Consider the following 17404-nt stretch of genomic DNA (forward strand, 5'->3'; position numbering starts at 1 on the left):
ATGCGAAGAATAATTACTGCCGACAAATATTTGAACACGTATCACAATTTAGACGTAGCTCAAATTTTTTTGTACACTTTTAAATACTTAAACTTTAAGTCTGACGGAAAAGTATTTAATTTACGACCATTAATTGAGTCATGCAGAAAGCCAATTCATTGACATATTTTTAGACAAATATTGTTGAAGTGTGCAAGAAAATCATCTACATTTATATCATGAATTTACATTTCGAAATCAGCAAAAAGCAAATATCGATTCTTATTTGGAAATTGTAATGTGAAGTCTGCACATCGTCTCATGAAACCAAATATCCTGATATTATAATTTGAAAAAGGTGCATTTACATTCATTCCTGCCACTCAATATGTTGAGACGGAGCATCTGAAGTTGATTATCCTTTGGTGCTGCAGTGATTGTGAATAATGCGATCATTAATGCGTGATTGTTTAATGCGATCATTAATGCGTGATTGTTTAATGCGATCATTAATGCGTGATTGTTTAATGCGATCATTAATGCGTGATTGTTTAATACGTGATTGTTTAATGGGATCATCTCATGACAGAACAAGTCTAGTGGCCTGTGTCGCCTGCATCGCTGTTGCTGAGCACGCTGCATATTCTGATGAAGCGCCCCTCACTGATCGCCCGTATACAGTTGAATATGGACTGTATATATAGTCTGTATTTCTAGAGCACTGACTGGGCATTCACGAACTTCAATTATTCAAGCTTTAAAATTCGCCGCTAAAAATCGCGGCGTCCTCATCTACAGGCAGAGATGGAGTTCTCTCTTATTGAAATAGCCTATTTCGCTGAAATACATTTCAGGTCCCAGGATATATTCGCATACGAGAAGTGTCGTTCATACGCCCCCGATCAGCAGTCTTTTCATATTTACGGTTTCAAGCTTCAAATAAAAATAATTGGCAAATATATCTAAGTTAATTTTTTAAGTACGTCTTGTTCAAACGGAGTATACAGTTGATAGAACTTTTCGGGTAGTTTTTGTTCAATTGAAATATTCAATCAATAAAACATTAATTTAGAGGAGGCGTTGTCCAATTAAAGTCAGCAGTATTATAAATCAATAAAGTCTTGTAGAGCTGTGAGCATGCAAGTCACAAAATTTCTTTTATCAAGTAGGTCAATTAGACCTACTTCAATTCAATTAGATAATGCCGTTTTAAAATAACCCTTGTCATTTATTATTTAACCCGTTGTTCAATGATGATTCGACGTGAAAACCCACTCGAGCGTGAGACTAAACTAAACTTTAATATCATCTTTGTTTTTCAAAATGCAGATATGAACTCGATTGAGATCGCAAAAAGAAAAGCAAACAGCAATGAATCTCACATCATTTTCTCCAAAAAAATTTTTTTTTCACATGAACACGATATAAATCGTAAATTAGATTTCATTCCATATTTAATATTCTATATTATGTATTGATCCATCAATTATGCGATAAGATTTCCAAAAATTTGTAACATTTATTAAAATAGGTTAAGGTCAATTTGAGTTCGATTACCAGTAGGTGGTGAAACCTGCAAACCGCAATACTGGAAACAATGGGTCGAGGGATTTAGAGCAAGGTTTTACCTCGACGTTGTTTATACCTTGACTTCAGGTATCTCTCTGATAATAATAATGGAAATATAGTTCAGATATTTCTCTAATAATTGTTATGAAAATATATAGTCAAAAGTTTCATAGAAGAAAAGAAAATGGTTCTCATAGTAACAAATAAATAACGTCTAATCACGATGTTATCCCATCAATATACCACATTTTTCTCCACATTCTTTACGTGTTGGCGGGATTAAGCATATCAAGACTAAATTTAGACGAGTGTGGCTCTCACTGGTATTACTGGAAATAAAATAATAATTTAATAGCGTTATTAAGCGATTATAATTATTTACACTATACTTCACTGTTCTCTTGTTTGCTCATGCTTCTAGTTTTTTATGGTAAAATGACCATAACGGGATTTAGGGAGACGTAATGAATCTAATATCCCTGCTATTTGTTTTCGCTCAATGTCCTTCGTAAATTATAATGCGCCTCTCGCCCTTGGCTGACTGGTATACGCAAGACACGATATCCTGCTTTGGAAGAATTTCTAATAGGCAGGCGCTTGGAATACGTCATGCTGCTGAAATTATAGATGAAAAATACCTGCGAATAAAAATTACGTTTAGTGTACATGATGAATTGTTCAGATATTGCAAGATAAAATAGGCAAAAAAAAGTTACGAGAGACAATTACTGGGATGTAACGTATTTGAACATATCTGAAGTTTGTCTGAATGACTATTTACCGAAATCCAATTCAATTGTAACGGAACTCAATTGTAACGGAACTTTTTCGCTGCCCTGAGTATCTGTTCCGCACAAAATTTCTTGCTTACGATGAGAATCAAACTGCTTTAGGCACAGAAATGCCACTTGTAGCGTGAGCTAGAACTCGTTCGTCGTGTTTAGTTACATGTCCTTTACCATGTTGAGAGCTGTAAAATAAACGTATATGGTAGAAATTCTATAACTATCTACACATTTTCGATTTAATCAACCAAGCCTCCAGCAATGAGAGCTCTGTTTTTAGCATTGAGCTCGCTTGAGTGGTCCCAACATAAGATTTCGAGGGTCCTTGAATTTAGCATTTGATTGTTATCAAACGAGACGTGAATTGCTCGGGGGGCTAAAACCAGGTTTTTTTCGCTTATACGCGACTCACAATACATCAGGTCTTGTTCACCTTGGTCGGCTGAGCGCCTGATCGAAGTCCATGCTAAGTTCCGATCGCCGTCAACAATCGTTTATACGCAATACACTTGCACACCATTTTTTTAAATTCACACAATTCGAGTGCTTGTCTTTTCTTTACAGTGCATAACGTCGAAAAATAAACTTTGTATGTCTTGTCTACAGGGCGTTGTAAAATTTCATGCCCATCAAAATAGGAATGAACCCAGGAGTATTTAATTTTTAGCATCTCTGATATGATTTTAGGTTATTATCAGCCTCCGTTTATATGGCTGACAAACCATCTACCGCTAAGATAAAATAAGTAGATACAATGGATTATGTCTCACTATCAGCAATCTAACTTGAACAAGGGTAACAACACACACTCAGCAGTTCAGTCGAAGTCAAGACAAAACACTAGATAATCATGTGCGATAAACACAATACTCAGGCCACAGCAGATACTACCATAGCAGTTCACCCTTGTCACCATGTTATATTCAACGGTCCCAACAATTGTGTTATAGCGAGTATTTTGCATCGAAGAAGAGGAAAGAGAATTAAATGGATTCTGAACAACGTTCGTGGCTGGCGTATGAGAACGTCTGAAAATATCGGTAACGCAATTCTTGGCAAGCCATCAAAAGCTGTGTAGATTCGTTGCCAGCAGCGAGCGCAGTAAAGGCGCAGTGCTGAGCGCAAATGTATGCAAGCGGACCATCACGGCCATCGACACAAACTTGGAAACGTAATTTTCATTTAATTCGCGCAAAAATTGTACCAGATCTTTATTTGTTTTGTTTCATTCCTTGAAAAAAGTAAGCACGACTAATATTCATTATATCCAAAGATCATAAGAGCGCGGTAGCTAACTCGCTCATCAATTACTCGCGTGCAGAGTTTAAAATTCAAATGCAAGAAAAAAAATTCTCTTACCTGCCGTTGCCATTCATTCGAGCAGAGGTAAAATGCTCACGGCGTGTCACCAAATATTATTCATAATACATTTCAGTGAATCAGTGAAACTTAACTTCTCACTCATCTCACACGAACTCAAAATACTTTTTAGTGAATCAATGAAATCGATCGAACTTCTCACTTATCTCACACCAACAAACATTATTCATAATACTTTTTAGTGAATCAATGAAATCGATCGAACTTCTCACTCATCTCACACGAACAAACATTATTCATAATACTTTTTAGTGAATCAATGAAATCGATCGAACTTCTCACTCATCTCACACGAAAATCTTCACTAGGAGAGCAAAGAGAGTTAAGCCTCATCGCGAGGGCATTCATCCGGTGGTCGAACGCTGCTATCTGTCGCGCTATCGGCCTTCCCCTGCGTGCATCTGCTGCCTCAAAGTCCCAACTGTTCAGTTTCTAGAAAAAACGGCGTTTTGGGTGCACTTGTTCTCTTGTTTCGAACTTAACCTTATGGAACAAACAATGGAATGAAGTATTTCGCTAAATCCAGGACGCATCATTCAAAACTGTATACAGTTTAAAGACAATTTATGATTATGTTGTAGATACACGCAATATTTATTCAATAGATATATAACACGCCAGTGTTTCCGGCGAATTCAAAAAGCATTCTTAATAAATATATGCCTGTTAATTTTACCCATACGATCCAAGTTGAGTACAAAAGTTTCTCCGTATATTAAGTATATATCATTCGGTCGTTACTCAAATGGATAGACAAAAAAATGTAATGGACAACTGGGGCTTAGAGGCGTTACCATTTTTGTCTCAGTTCTGTCAAAGATTTGCAAGTAGTAGACCTATGTACCGACAGATGTGTTATACTTCTTTATTTTCATTGATGGAAAATAACACATTTTCCGAACATTTCACAAATTGTGTCGACCCACATTACCTGTTAGAGAATTAAGGTTGACCCACTTTCGATTTTCCAGGGCCTGAATTCGCGGCTACTGTGCGCCATCTTGGCCGTGGCACTTGGTTCAGCCTTCCAGCATGGCTACAACCTGGGCGTCATCAACGCGCCTCTTGAGGTGAGTATAACTTTACTGCATGGCTACAACCTGGGCGTCATCAACGCGCCTCTTGAGGTGATACTGCATGGCTACAACCTGGGCGTCATCAACGCGCCTCTTGAGGTGAGTATAACTTTACTGCATGGCTACAACCTGGGCGTCATCAACGCGCCTCTTGAGGTGAGCATAACTTTACTGCATGGCTACAACCTGGACATAATCAAAGCGCCTCTCTAGAGGTGAGCATAAACCGACTACATTTTCATATCATATGAACTATGAAGAAACTTGGATTAAAGTCTCCAGTAAGTTGATTTGAGATGTATTTTAACTGTGAATTCTCTAAAATTTACATCTGTGATGGAAGAATAGAATAGAATAGAAGTGTCAGCACTGAAGAAATAGGCCCATGTCCTGTCGCCGATTCTTGTACTTTTTGTGACTAGTTCACAAAAGCTCTAAAAGCGTGTCATTTGACCGGATATTTTCAGGACTGACGATAGTTTGAAGTAGCTACTCTTCATACTCGAAGAACAAGTGGTTTAAGAATGTAAACTGAAAAGAGAGCACCAATGAGAAAAACGAGAAGTTATTTCGAAGTCTGTTAATTGGAAGTACCCGCAACGAACTAGAAAGTGACCTTCCTTGCAATGAATCGCTATGCGACCCAACCCTCGCTAGAAGCTTTCTCATTGGCTGCTCGAAACGCACCTCTCGGCGCAGCCAATCATAGAACGAGACGTTCGCCGTCGGCATGCACATTGCTTCCTTGTTTCCTTTTTCTTTCAAAGCAAAAAAATTAAGGAGAAAATTTAAAAACAATAGCGTCAGCATAAAAATTGTCTAGCGACGTGATGGGGATTGGGAATAGAACGCTTGTTCACAAAAAAATATCATGACTGATAACTGTAATTTGAATTTTTTAATGTCAAGCTACGAGACATGCAAGTCAAGTCCAGACGGCTGGTGTCTGCAGGTAACAAGCAAAACAGTTCTCGTATTTGCTGCAAAGAAGCTATGAGAAAACGATATATAGTGTACATGCCTTTTCTCGGAGCTGTCTCATGCAAGGAAAACGAGTAAGGGAAATTATATTTAATGAGAAGACTTAGACAGAGCTCTAGAAAAGTCTTGTATGGTTGAGGCTAGATCTCTGAATTATTGTACTCTATAGCTCAAAATTATTGACTTTTTCTGTAGCATCACTTTTTTTGCTATGAACCCTATTATCGCTGCCACCGATTAATATTTTTAAGTCGTTTCTTTTCGTCTCTTTCACCGTTCTCTATAAAAACTACTTCCGAGCAACACAAAGCGTCTGCATCTGAGCAATGGTTTGCTTGCTCATAGAATAGAAGTGTTGGCACTGAAGGCCCATGGCCTGTTGCCGATTCTTGTACTTTTCGTGACTTGATTCACAAGGAATCCGGCCTTTGAAACCCGATCTTTCCATAACTGACGATTGATTAAGATAGCTGCTGGACTTATTGCCTGGTCCGTAATTTGCTAGGCATTTTAAGACTGAACATAAGCTCCTGCATAGCTTCGTCTAGTCTGTTCTTGAAGATGTTCATACTCGGAGCGTCAATGATGCTATCAGGGAGGCTGCTCATATACAAGTTTGACGTGATGTTCCTGCATAATATCAAAACTATAATCGCTATTCAAATGAGTGATGTAATTCCCAATTTCCAACTAATAGAGCAATAAATTATTCAATGTTCGTAATTGATTTCAACCCTTTTTCTGAACATGTCAGCTGATGGGCGACTGGCTGAACACGACCAACTACAACAGAACGGAGGAGTACCTCACGCAGAGCTCCAAGACAATGATCATCTCATGGATTGTCTCGATCTACTGCATCGGCGGCATGATTGGTGGTGCCTTCACTGGCTTCTTCTCTGAGAGGTAAACATGCATCAGTAACTACATCTCATTTAATTTAATGTATTGTTTGGAGATTTAATCGCTGTTTTGCAGGGTAAGCTAATTTTTTGCATCGAAGGTTATTGCAGTAATTTAGTCACTGAATGATGGAATGAAATTTGAATCCTAAAATGTTTCACCAATTTTCTGGTGATTTCACCCATTACCAAGGCTAAAATCTTTCGATCTGACAATAAAACGAAGAATATTTCCACGTTCGTTTGTTAGTAACGCTTGAAGCTTGAGTAACGCTGAATTCATCGACTTTGAGAACAATTTTTGAGCTAGAAAACTTGTTGAATTAAATTAAATTAAAATAAAATTATCGAACAAATTTAACTAAAATTCACAGGTTTTTCATTTAGTTGCTACTTTGGAATCAAATAAACATTGAAGTCTCTAGAGGGAGTCTGACGTCAGAACTACTTGCGTGCAGGTTCGGCCGTAAGGGCGGTCTGCTCATCAACAACGTGTTCGCCTTCTTAGCCGCTATTTTGTTCGGCTTCTGCAAGATGGCGGGATCCTGGGAAATGATTGTCGCAGGTCGCTTCTTCATCGGCATCAACAATGGACTCAACGCTGGTGAGCTTCCAGAGAAATGAATTGCAGCGCTAAGTATTTTGAACACAGGCCAGTAAGCTCGGAAATTAGATATTCAACTCCACTTAATATGGAATAATTTTGCAAATGCTTAAATTGAAATTTTGGTATTCGGTTTCTAATTGCAGTGTGTCGAGTTACGATTAAGATAACAGTTTTTTTTTGTAAACCTAATTTTCCCAGATGTTAAATTCAAAATGAGCCAAATTTTATATTCATCACAAAACTCATTATTGTTCCAAAAAGGCCTGGCGCCCATGTACCTGTCGGAGATCGCCCCCACGAACCTCCGCGGCGCCATTGGTACCGTCTACCAGCTGGCAGTCACCATCTCAATCCTGGTGAGTGCTTACCCATATTCAAGCACCAAACCCTAACGTTCAGCATTATACATTATGCAAATCTATCGTTCAGCGTTATACAAATACTATCCTTCAGTATCTACAGTTTATACATATTATTCCCTACTTTTTCTTTTCACGGGCCTCACTTCATTGCTCTAGTCTATGAGTAATTTAGTTAAGCGACGTTAATGACACTTCTCTTTATTCCGAAACATTTTTATTGACCTCCTTGCATCGCAGTTCTCACAAACCATGGGCCTGGAATCGATCCTGGGCTCGGAATTGAATTTAATGTATTGACGTAATGATACATCAGTTCATGTATAAGCCTTTTAATGACCTCCTTGCTTCGCAGTTCTCACAAATCATGGGCCTGGAGTCGATCCTGGGCTCAGAGAGTCTGTGGCCCATAATGTTGGCCCTCACGGCAGGCCCGGCCGTCTTCCAGCTGTGCGTGCTGCCCATCTGCCCTGAGTCGCCCAAGTACCTCCTCATCAACAAGGGCAAGCAGGTCGACTCCCAGAGAGGTACGGCGACATCAGACTTGTGATCGTCACCATATCAGTTTTTCGTTCCGAAAAACTGATTATTTAAAATATTTTGAATTCCCCCCCCCCCAAAAAAAAAACATAGTATCTATCCGCATTCCGGTAATTTTTAATTTTAATATTGTATTTTTCCTATGAAATTTAGATAGATATTTACGCCGTTTCTCTATAATTCAAGAATTTCTATTAAACATATATTTTACGTAGAACTTCACGATCCAGCACCTATAAAAATGTAATAATAAGTGCGATTCGTGACAGCTCTGCAGTGGCTGCGCGACTCAACCAACGTGCACGACGAGATGGAAGAGATGCAGAGCGAGGCCGAGGCGCAGAAGCTTGTGCCGACGGTGTCCGTGCGCGAGATCATCACGAACCCAACCTTGCGCATCCCGCTCGTCATTTCCCTCATGATGATGCTGGCGCAGCAGCTCTCCGGCATCAACGCTGTCAGTGACTCAGTTGACAATGTTATATTAAATGTATATATGTCTTTTTTCATATTTTGAGGAGTGTGGCTGCTGCAGTCGCAGTATACGCGAGGGCAATGCTTTATTCTTTAAACTCCCCTCTCTCATCATCTTCACTCTAAGCCATAAATATGGCTGAGCTAAGAATACACTTGCAAAAGACTTCGAAATCCAACAGGAACGAACCACGTGAACGTCAGTGCTACGGTCTGAAGAAGATTTTTATGACAAGTTCGTCACATTAACCACGAATTAGAAAATACCACAGAAACTAAACATTTTTTCCCTGTATTAGTATTTTTGTGCTGCCAGATCGACAAACATGTAAAGAATATCTCCTCTTGTGCAGGTGATCTTCTTCTCAACGAAAATCTACGAGTCTGCTGGTCTGAGCGAGGCAGCTTCCCTCTACGCGACCATCGCCATGGGCGCCATGAACGTAGCCATGACCCTCATCTCCCTCGTTATGGTCGAGAAGGCTGGCAGGAAAACCCTCATGCTCACTGGCTTGACTGGCATGATGATAGTCTCCCTACTGCTCACCATTTGCCTTGCCCTCAAGGATCACGGCACCTGGATCAGCTACTTCTCAATCGTGCTCGTCATCTCCTTCGTCGTGATGTTTGCCACAGGCCCCGGGTCCATCCCTTGGTTCCTCGTCAACGAAGTCTTCGCCAGCAACGCTCGCCCCATCGCCGCGTCCATCGCCGTCGCGGTCAACTGGACCGCCGCCTTCCTGGTCGGGCTTCTCTTCCTACCCATTGCCGAGGTCAGTGTACAAATTATGCAATTAAAATTGGTTAGTAGGCGATACGCTTAGGGCTACTTTGGCAAATATTTATTATCGATTCTGCATCGCACGTGCACGACGTACAGAGAAATTCTTCTCAAAGAGACTGTGAAATTCTAAATTCAGAATAAATTCTTAATCCCTAAGTGGAGTGCAATATAAATCATTTAAATATTTTTTACTCAAACCAATCTCTTTTAGAAACTTTGATTTGTATTCCTCATAAAGAAAGTACAAAAACATTGCGTTATTATTACTACGAACATTGCTTTCTAAAAAGATAGCACTCAAGGGAGGAGATTGCTTAACACATGTGGAATTAGATTCATTTCAACCCGAGTGTTTGAACTTGTATGCCTATCAAAACTAACGATTCAATCCCTGAATGATGCTGTATATGTGAAAAACTATGACTGTTTTCTCGAGAAACTATTGGTAACGTTCACACGCCACCAGGTAATGGGTCCATACGTGTTCCTGGTGTTCGTGGTTCTGCTGGCGTTCTTCATCCTCTTCACGTGGAAGAAGGTTCCTGAGACCAAGGGTCGCAGCATTGACGAAATCACAGCGATTTTCAAGCAGCAGGCTTACGGCAGCGGTAGCGGTAATTTGGTCTAAATTCTCTGGTGACAGTGAACTTTGGTCTGAAGTTGTCATTAATTAAATGTTGGATTTGTTCTCTTGAAATGACGCTCTTCTGCTTGTATGACGTCGCGACTGGGATGTGGTCAACTACTGAACAGGATATTTTGACTGGAAAAGACAATTTTCAGGTTACACTTGAAGTCGAATGCTCTCTATGAATTTCAAGTATATTTTCTTTACATCTATTCCTTAATCGTTCATTCTACGGGCCTCTTATTGGCTGTTGAGAATTCTTTGCAGAGATTACTATTGTTTTATCGTAAGGGAGCTCAAAATTGCTATAAAATTAGTAGTCGCATAACTACATATCATTTAATGTATATTGTTCATGTCAATGAATGTTGCATTTTGATTGCATTAGGTCGTGTAATGATCGTCGTATCTCGTATGATCATAAGAAATGCAGCCAAATTGATATTCCCGGTCAGCTGTTATATAAATGCTGAGACTTGGGCGGCATTAATTAAGGATCCCGAGCCGGGTTTTCGAATAAGAAATTTGACGTTGAAAATGCATGAGTATTCATCATTTTTCACGATATTATTAAGCAATGTGTGTGCGTTCGTGTCAATTAATGATAGGGGCCAATTCGTAGCATTAAAACTCCTTTCCGACAGCTCTAAAATGTTCATCGCCCTCATATGTCATTGATAGAAAGCACTCGTGCCAAACAGGCTGATCTCAGCGAATTACGAGATTCAATTTTACGTCATATTTTAAACGTTTTTCTGATATATTATATAATAAAAATAGAATAACAAATTTTCTCTGCGTTATCGTTAAACATTTTTTTTTTAGATTTCGCAAAGCTATTATAGTCATTATTCCTTAAATAAATTATTGGGATCGAATTTCGACTTGCTGAAGATAATCGACGTGCCCGTGCACAATCACTTTTTTAAATTTTCCTGTGTCGTGTTCCCTGACTGTTTTTGTGAATTATGTATAGGCATTTTGGAGCGGTTTAAAAGTTCTACACTGTAATTTTAAGATTGAATAATATCTATACCTATGATCTTGATACCCTCAAAAGATATGAGCACATTTCATTACATTATTATCGGCAGCAGTGTTGAAATTACAGCGCAAGTGACAAATTCAACGTTGTCAGTTTTATGATAGATTATATCGATGAATGTTAATTGTAATGTACTTCTTGCGTCTTCGAAGTCATCGGGGGACTCTGATTGTTGTCGTGTATACTCAAGATGGGTGACTGGGACTGAAGATGAATTTGATCGCACGCTAAATAACTTCTGGGTTAGGTTAGTAAATATCACATCGTGACATTTTTCATTAGTGATTACTTCTAATATCAGTGATCAATTACTTCATTCATTGGACCGGTTTTCATGCTATATAGTTTTTGATCCTGAACTTGTATGCCTTTGGTATTGTTGCAACTTAAATACCGGTTTGTTGGGCAACTTTTTGCCAGAACCTTTGCTCTACTACCCTGTGAATTCTGTGCTAAAGGCTTGCAATTCTCAATGAATCAATCATTTAATTGCAAATAATTCAATAACTGCAGGACCTTTATACCCGGTTCATTACACACAAATCAAACCCATGAAAGTTAATTTTTATAAGTCGCCGTTTAATAGATTGTAATTGAATTAGGATCTGGTGAGACGATCGACTGTGAGTAGATTTAGCATAACTATTTTTGCGATCATGCGCGTAATAAGTGTTTTCGCTGTTGACGTAGCCGCTATTTTTGCGAGTCACTTGAAGTGTTCTTAAAAGCGACCTGTGGCGTTACAAAGTGTGACTCGTCGTGCTTTAAGAATTTTATCCAGGAATAGACAGTTAACGAAGTAAGTGCACGTATATTCTTTGTTATATTTTCTTTGTTAAATTAATCACACCGAGAAGGCAGAAGTCACCAGATACAAGAAACTCTTGTATCATGACTCTATCCAGGGTGTTTGGAAAATAGCATCGGTCATACCCATCGTAAAAGAAAATTGTTATCTGGCTATTTCCTGGATGAAATGTACTGCTCTGTATAAAATAAGGTGCAAATATTTATATAGATATTAGACCGCAATGTTTTTTCTATAGTCTTGCTGTTTTAGTATATCGTAGACGTTTTCCTGATGAGCACCCAAGTAATGGGTAGGTATCATGTAGTCATTACCTTAAAGCAATTTTAAGGCGTGAATAATTCCTAAAACCCGAGATTGTTTGCTTAGAGGCCGGCGATGTGCAATAGTACGAGAAGAATATTTTACTTGTTTAGATGTAGGTCATGAGCATTTAACCCCGAATCTTGTAATGCAACATAGCAGCAATTAAAGCAGTAAATCCATGTGATGTTTCCTGAAATGAAATAATGACGACTGCAAATTTTTCCATTCAGTCGTTGTATCCGTTTAATTGACTAGAATTTTAATTTTATCATATGATACATTGACTTAAATTTTTAAAACAAGTGACTTTGGTTGAACTCAGTTTTTGGCTCTGTATACCGCTGTGCAATATATTTCATGATGTAGCTGCATGGACAATGAAGGTTGTGATGAAACCTTCAAATCCTAACCTAAGAACTTTCCAAGGAACACTCCACGAAAGTTCCAGCACGTAAAGGTAGGGCAGTCTGTTTCTTCTTTGCTGAAGTCTAACTAGAAGCAGCTCTAATCTCGCTAAGTTGAACATATTTTCATGTCATGAGTAAATAATATCATTGTGAAGAATTTTTCGTATCCTTCAATATAACCTGCCTTGAGCCTGCGTTGTGGTCGTGGACGTATAGCTTACCACTCTCACGCGTCGTGGACGAAAGCAGCAGACAACGACCTGTTGACGTCTCGGAAAAATTTACGGCCGTACTTGCGGCCGGTCCGCGGCAAATCTCCAAATTCAGTGAACAAGGAATATCTCCAAAATAATGAACGTAGCTCGATGAAACTTGGTACACGTAGTGACGTATTCAATAGGACCTAACGGTGATGTTTAGCTCGTCAAAATTTTTGGAAATTCACTTTCATTTGTGATTTATACGGCGATGCGTGCCGAAATTCATAGTGAGCACTGAGCACTGAGCAGGACATTTCTTCTAAACTACTGTACAGATTTGAATGAAACTTTGAATATACAAACTTAACCTTCCAACGGTGTTGTTTAGCTCGTGACAAATTTTTAGATTTTGCCTTCGTTCACGAGTTTTTTTTTTCATTTTTCCCTCATTCGTGATTTTTACAGCAATACGTGCCGAAATTCACAGTGAGCAAGACATTTCTTCTGAAATACCGTACTGAACAGATTTGATCGAAACTTCGAATATGAATACCTAATCTCCTAACAGTGATGTTTAGCTCGTGACTCTCTGCCTTCGTTCCCGAGTTATACGGAGAAACGACCGGCATTTCTCAGGCCGATTTTCAAACTTGCATTGACCAAGAGCCGTATACGTTAAGCCGTATAACTCGCAAACGAAGGCAAAAAAAAAAAAAAATGCCACCAGCTAAACATCACCGTTGGGAGGTTAGGTATTCATAAGTTTCGTTCAACTCTGTTCAGAATTTTAGAAGAAATGTCGTGCTCCGGGAGCGCAGCCGTGCATAGTGGCAAAGCAGAGAGTTTTTTTAGACTCTCCCTCAAGTTCATTTTTGAGTCCTATAAGTAGACCAGTAAAGTATCCTGGATACTAGCATCATCATACTTAAGAAATTGGTTTAAATCTTGGGTAAATGAGGAAATTGAAAATAAATTGATTCTAAAAAAGCTGTGGTTTGCCACTATGCAGCCGTGCACCACCAATTTTTTGCACCAATAAGCCCTGAATCGAACGCCTTGGATCTCTCCGGACCCACACCAATCGGCCCTGCACCACTCGGCTTTGTCCTCTTCCGGCCTTGACCACCACCTGCCGTGCACCACCAGGCCGCCGGCCGCGGATCGAATGTTACTTCCAGGCATCGTTTAATTACGTAATTTTACGTTCACCGCATCCGAGGTTAGGTTTCAGATAGCATAGTTGTTGCAAAATTTATCGTCCTTCGACAAGTGGCCATTCGACCGATCACCGAGGCATGGTTCGACCCACGGCCTAGATACGGACGGCTTGAAGTGCTGAAGGCTATGTTCCGGAAGGCAGGAATCATGATGGTCCATTACATCCAGGGCAGTGGTGGTCTTCGGGGACGACTGAAATAACCCAGCAATCAGCATTGCTCAATACCAGCATAATTTTCATACTTGACCCTGTGTGCAAGCATGCTGCAGAGCAAATTAGCCAACATGATTACTTGCTGAATTGCTGAAAGCCACAGGGACTAAATTCCTTCATGGATGTAAACCAGCGAGCCAATGACCTGCAAGCCGCCAAAACAATGGTCGTAACCCACACGCTAAACCCCAAAATATTTCTATTCCATGCTGCCTAGCCCCTTCCCTACTTTCGATAAAGAACGCCCTGCGCCACACTGCTACCTCTCCAGCCTGTCCGTTCTTCTGGAGGCTAAACCTCCACGCTTGCCCCCTGCTCCCCCTCCTTTCGGTACCAGCTTGCGGAAGAAGTTTAACCAAACCTAACCTAACCTAACCTAACCTAACCCCTTCGCGGTATCGCAGAAAGGTGGAGAGAATGGGGTAAGTGTGGAGGTAGAAGATGCTGGTGAGCGTTAGGGCTGGGCTTATAACCCACACGCTAAACCCCAAAATATTTCTATTCCATGCTGCCTAGCCCCTTCCCCACTTTCGATAAAGAACGCCCTGCGCCACACTGCTACCTCTCCAGCCTGTCCGTTCTTCTGGAGGCTAAACCTCCACGCTTACCCCCTGCTCCCCCTCCTTTCGGTACCAGCTTGCGGAAGAAGTTTAACCAAACCTAACCTAACCTAACCTAACCCCTTCGCAGTATCGCCGAAAGGTGGAGAGAATGGGGTAAGTGTGGAGGTAGAAGATGCTGGTGAGCGCTAGGGCTGGGCTTACGCCTGCGAAGTGGGTAAGGTGATGCGACAGTCCGGTGCGGGGCCGTTCCCATTTACGGCAGTCTGGTGCGGTCTGCGGACCCTGTGGCTTACGGCATTTGTAAGAAGTGATGGTATGGGCTTAAATCATTGGTGTAGGAGCTATAGGGCATAATCCGTTTTTAGTATCAGTTTGTGGGATGAGGCATTGCTTGTTTCAAGCTGGTGTGGCGAGATGAGGCAAGTAAGAACAGCTGCATAGGTATTAGACTGACTATTTCTATTGCATGTAGAGGGTTGGCATTGGCTTTTGGGCTGATTTAAGAGTCAAATTTTTGGGCTACGGCAGCGCTCCCGTCTTCGGCAGACGACCCTCGTGCTCCTTGTGAATTTCGGCACAAATAATCCTGCTAACCTGTTAGCAGGATTTTAGACAAATAATCCTGCTAACCTGTTAGCAGGATTATTATTTGTGTGTATTGACTTCAACTTTTTGAATTTGAAGTCAATTTGTAAATAAATTGGGTGGAGGCTCAGCCTAACAGTGACTGCTAAGTTGAGGGAGAGTCTAAAAAACTCTCTGCTTTGCCACTATGCTGCTAAATTGTCAGCCCGGTTGCCAGGGACAAATCACTTTAAATTTTTACATCCAGCACGCTTTACATAGAGCTAATATTAATGGATAATTATTCTCCACACTGTATAAAAAACATATGAACAATGAAGGAACTGTCTGTCTTTACCAATTTAATCTTTGCCTTCCTTAGATGGATAAATTTTCAGGCAAATTACAAGAAAAAAATTAGCAAATATATGAACTTGAATAAAGTGGAAGAACAGGCACAGATGAGCAAGAAAGCAAAAACGGAACAATGAGCCACAGCCATTCAAAGCAACTCTCTGCGTTGTGATGTGATGTAAACAATGCAACAAACTTGAACAAAGAGTGAGAAATTGGTTGCATGGCAATGATAGGAAGTAGAGTAAACTTTACATGCTGAAATGTAAATTTATAGTATTTTTATGCTGAATTAGGCTCCTGACCTAAGGACTTGAAACTGGACTTCATCAAGGCCTTTTACTTTCAAATTTTTAGACAAAGCTGCTGCAGGTGCTGGTGCTGCTTAGCTACTGTTACACAACACTGGCCTGCCCCTTTCGTTCATTTAGTACTCAGTTATCTTTTGTTTTGAAAGGTGCTCATAGGCCATTAGGCCCTCATGCATTGTGCAGTGGTCCATAAAGAAGCATTGATTGGTTTAAAATGTCGTACCATATTCTTTTACTCCGATGTCAAGACAGCACCGACCGCACATGGTCAGTCAGGGGAGCTGGAATACAAGTCAGCGGAGCTGGACTCAGCAGTGCAGTAGAGGTGTACCACTATGCAGAGCAGAGGGTGGATGCAGCGTCACCAATATATGGATTTTTAAGCCCAAAGCGTCGCCGGCCATTTTAAAGATGCGTCGCCAGGTAATTTTTAATGAAAAGCCATTTACGCTGAGTAATGACGAACTATTTACAAGCCACGAACTTAGTTACAAGGTTGCATGCACGTGTTACCCCAAATAACTAATTTTACCCTTAAAACAGTCAGATTGTACAGCAAGTGTCAACTGAACATGTAATAAAGCAGTCTGACCACTCTAATGTGACCGAAACTACGCAATCGAAAAAACGCTGTTTACATTTTTTGTGGGAACTCATCGCAACTGATTTCCGGACAAGCTTCGCTGCATCGTATTCCATCCAACGCACCGGAAACCTTACTTTTTTCTAAATAGTTGGCCGAAGACTGAGAAATATATTAAATGCAAGAATTTCAATCTAAATGTGTTGGCAAGATCTTCTGAAGGCGAAAATTTGGCTACTGAAGCGTCGCCAAAGATCTTGCAATATTCATCCACTCTCTGCAGTCTGCACAGTATGAGGTGTAGCACTGTAGCTTTGTGGGTTAGAACTTCTTATGGGGCCCAACAAGTCAAGGTATCTGCAGAACATCAATCAGCTAGAGAATCAGTGTGGTGCGAACTTAATCTAAAAGGCAAAGATATAGCCTCCTCATAGGCGTCGTGTATAGATCACCAAACAGTTCTTCTGATAACGATAAAATACTAAACAGTCTTTTACCAAGCATGACTTTCTGTAAGTCACACACGTTGATCGTTGGTGATTTTAATCATCCAGAGCTAGACTGGATAGATGGATCCTCTACAAGGGAAGAGAATTGCCCAGCATCCTTGTTCATGGAGTCAGTAAGAGACTCCTTCCTAGTCCAGCACGTTACCAAACCAACCCATTATAGAAGTAAACAGACTCCCAATATTCTAGACCTGGTGTTTACCAGTGATGAATCAATGTTGGATGAGCTTCGTCACGAGGCTCCGTTGGGCAAAAGCC

At 40.3% G+C, this 17404-nt stretch overlaps 1 protein-coding gene across 3 annotated transcripts in view; it reads left to right on the forward strand.

The window, feature by feature from the left end:
- LOC108675511 (solute carrier family 2, facilitated glucose transporter member 1) overlaps positions 1–12784 on the forward strand; it is a 50299-nt gene extending 37515 nt beyond the window's left edge. For all 3 annotated transcript variants that reach the window (XM_018163531.2, XM_018163530.2, XM_018163532.2), the window contains 8 exons: positions 4685–4783; positions 6525–6676; positions 7131–7276; positions 7541–7635; positions 7994–8165; positions 8448–8635; positions 9006–9425; positions 9903–12784. In XM_018163531.2, the coding sequence (XP_018019020.1) occupies positions 4685–4783; positions 6525–6676; positions 7131–7276; positions 7541–7635; positions 7994–8165; positions 8448–8635; positions 9006–9425; positions 9903–10064 (1434 nt within the window). In that variant the 3' untranslated portion in view covers positions 10065–12784. The remainder of the gene's footprint in view (positions 1–4684; positions 4784–6524; positions 6677–7130; positions 7277–7540; positions 7636–7993; positions 8166–8447; positions 8636–9005; positions 9426–9902) is intronic.
- Positions 12785–17404: the final 4620 nt, after the last annotated feature.

The sequence above is a fragment of the Hyalella azteca genome, unplaced genomic scaffold (genome assembly GCF_000764305.2).
Source record: "Hyalella azteca isolate HAZT.00-mixed unplaced genomic scaffold, Hazt_2.0.2 contig6064, whole genome shotgun sequence".
In the NCBI taxonomy this organism is placed as follows: domain Eukaryota; kingdom Metazoa; phylum Arthropoda; class Malacostraca; order Amphipoda; family Hyalellidae; genus Hyalella; species Hyalella azteca.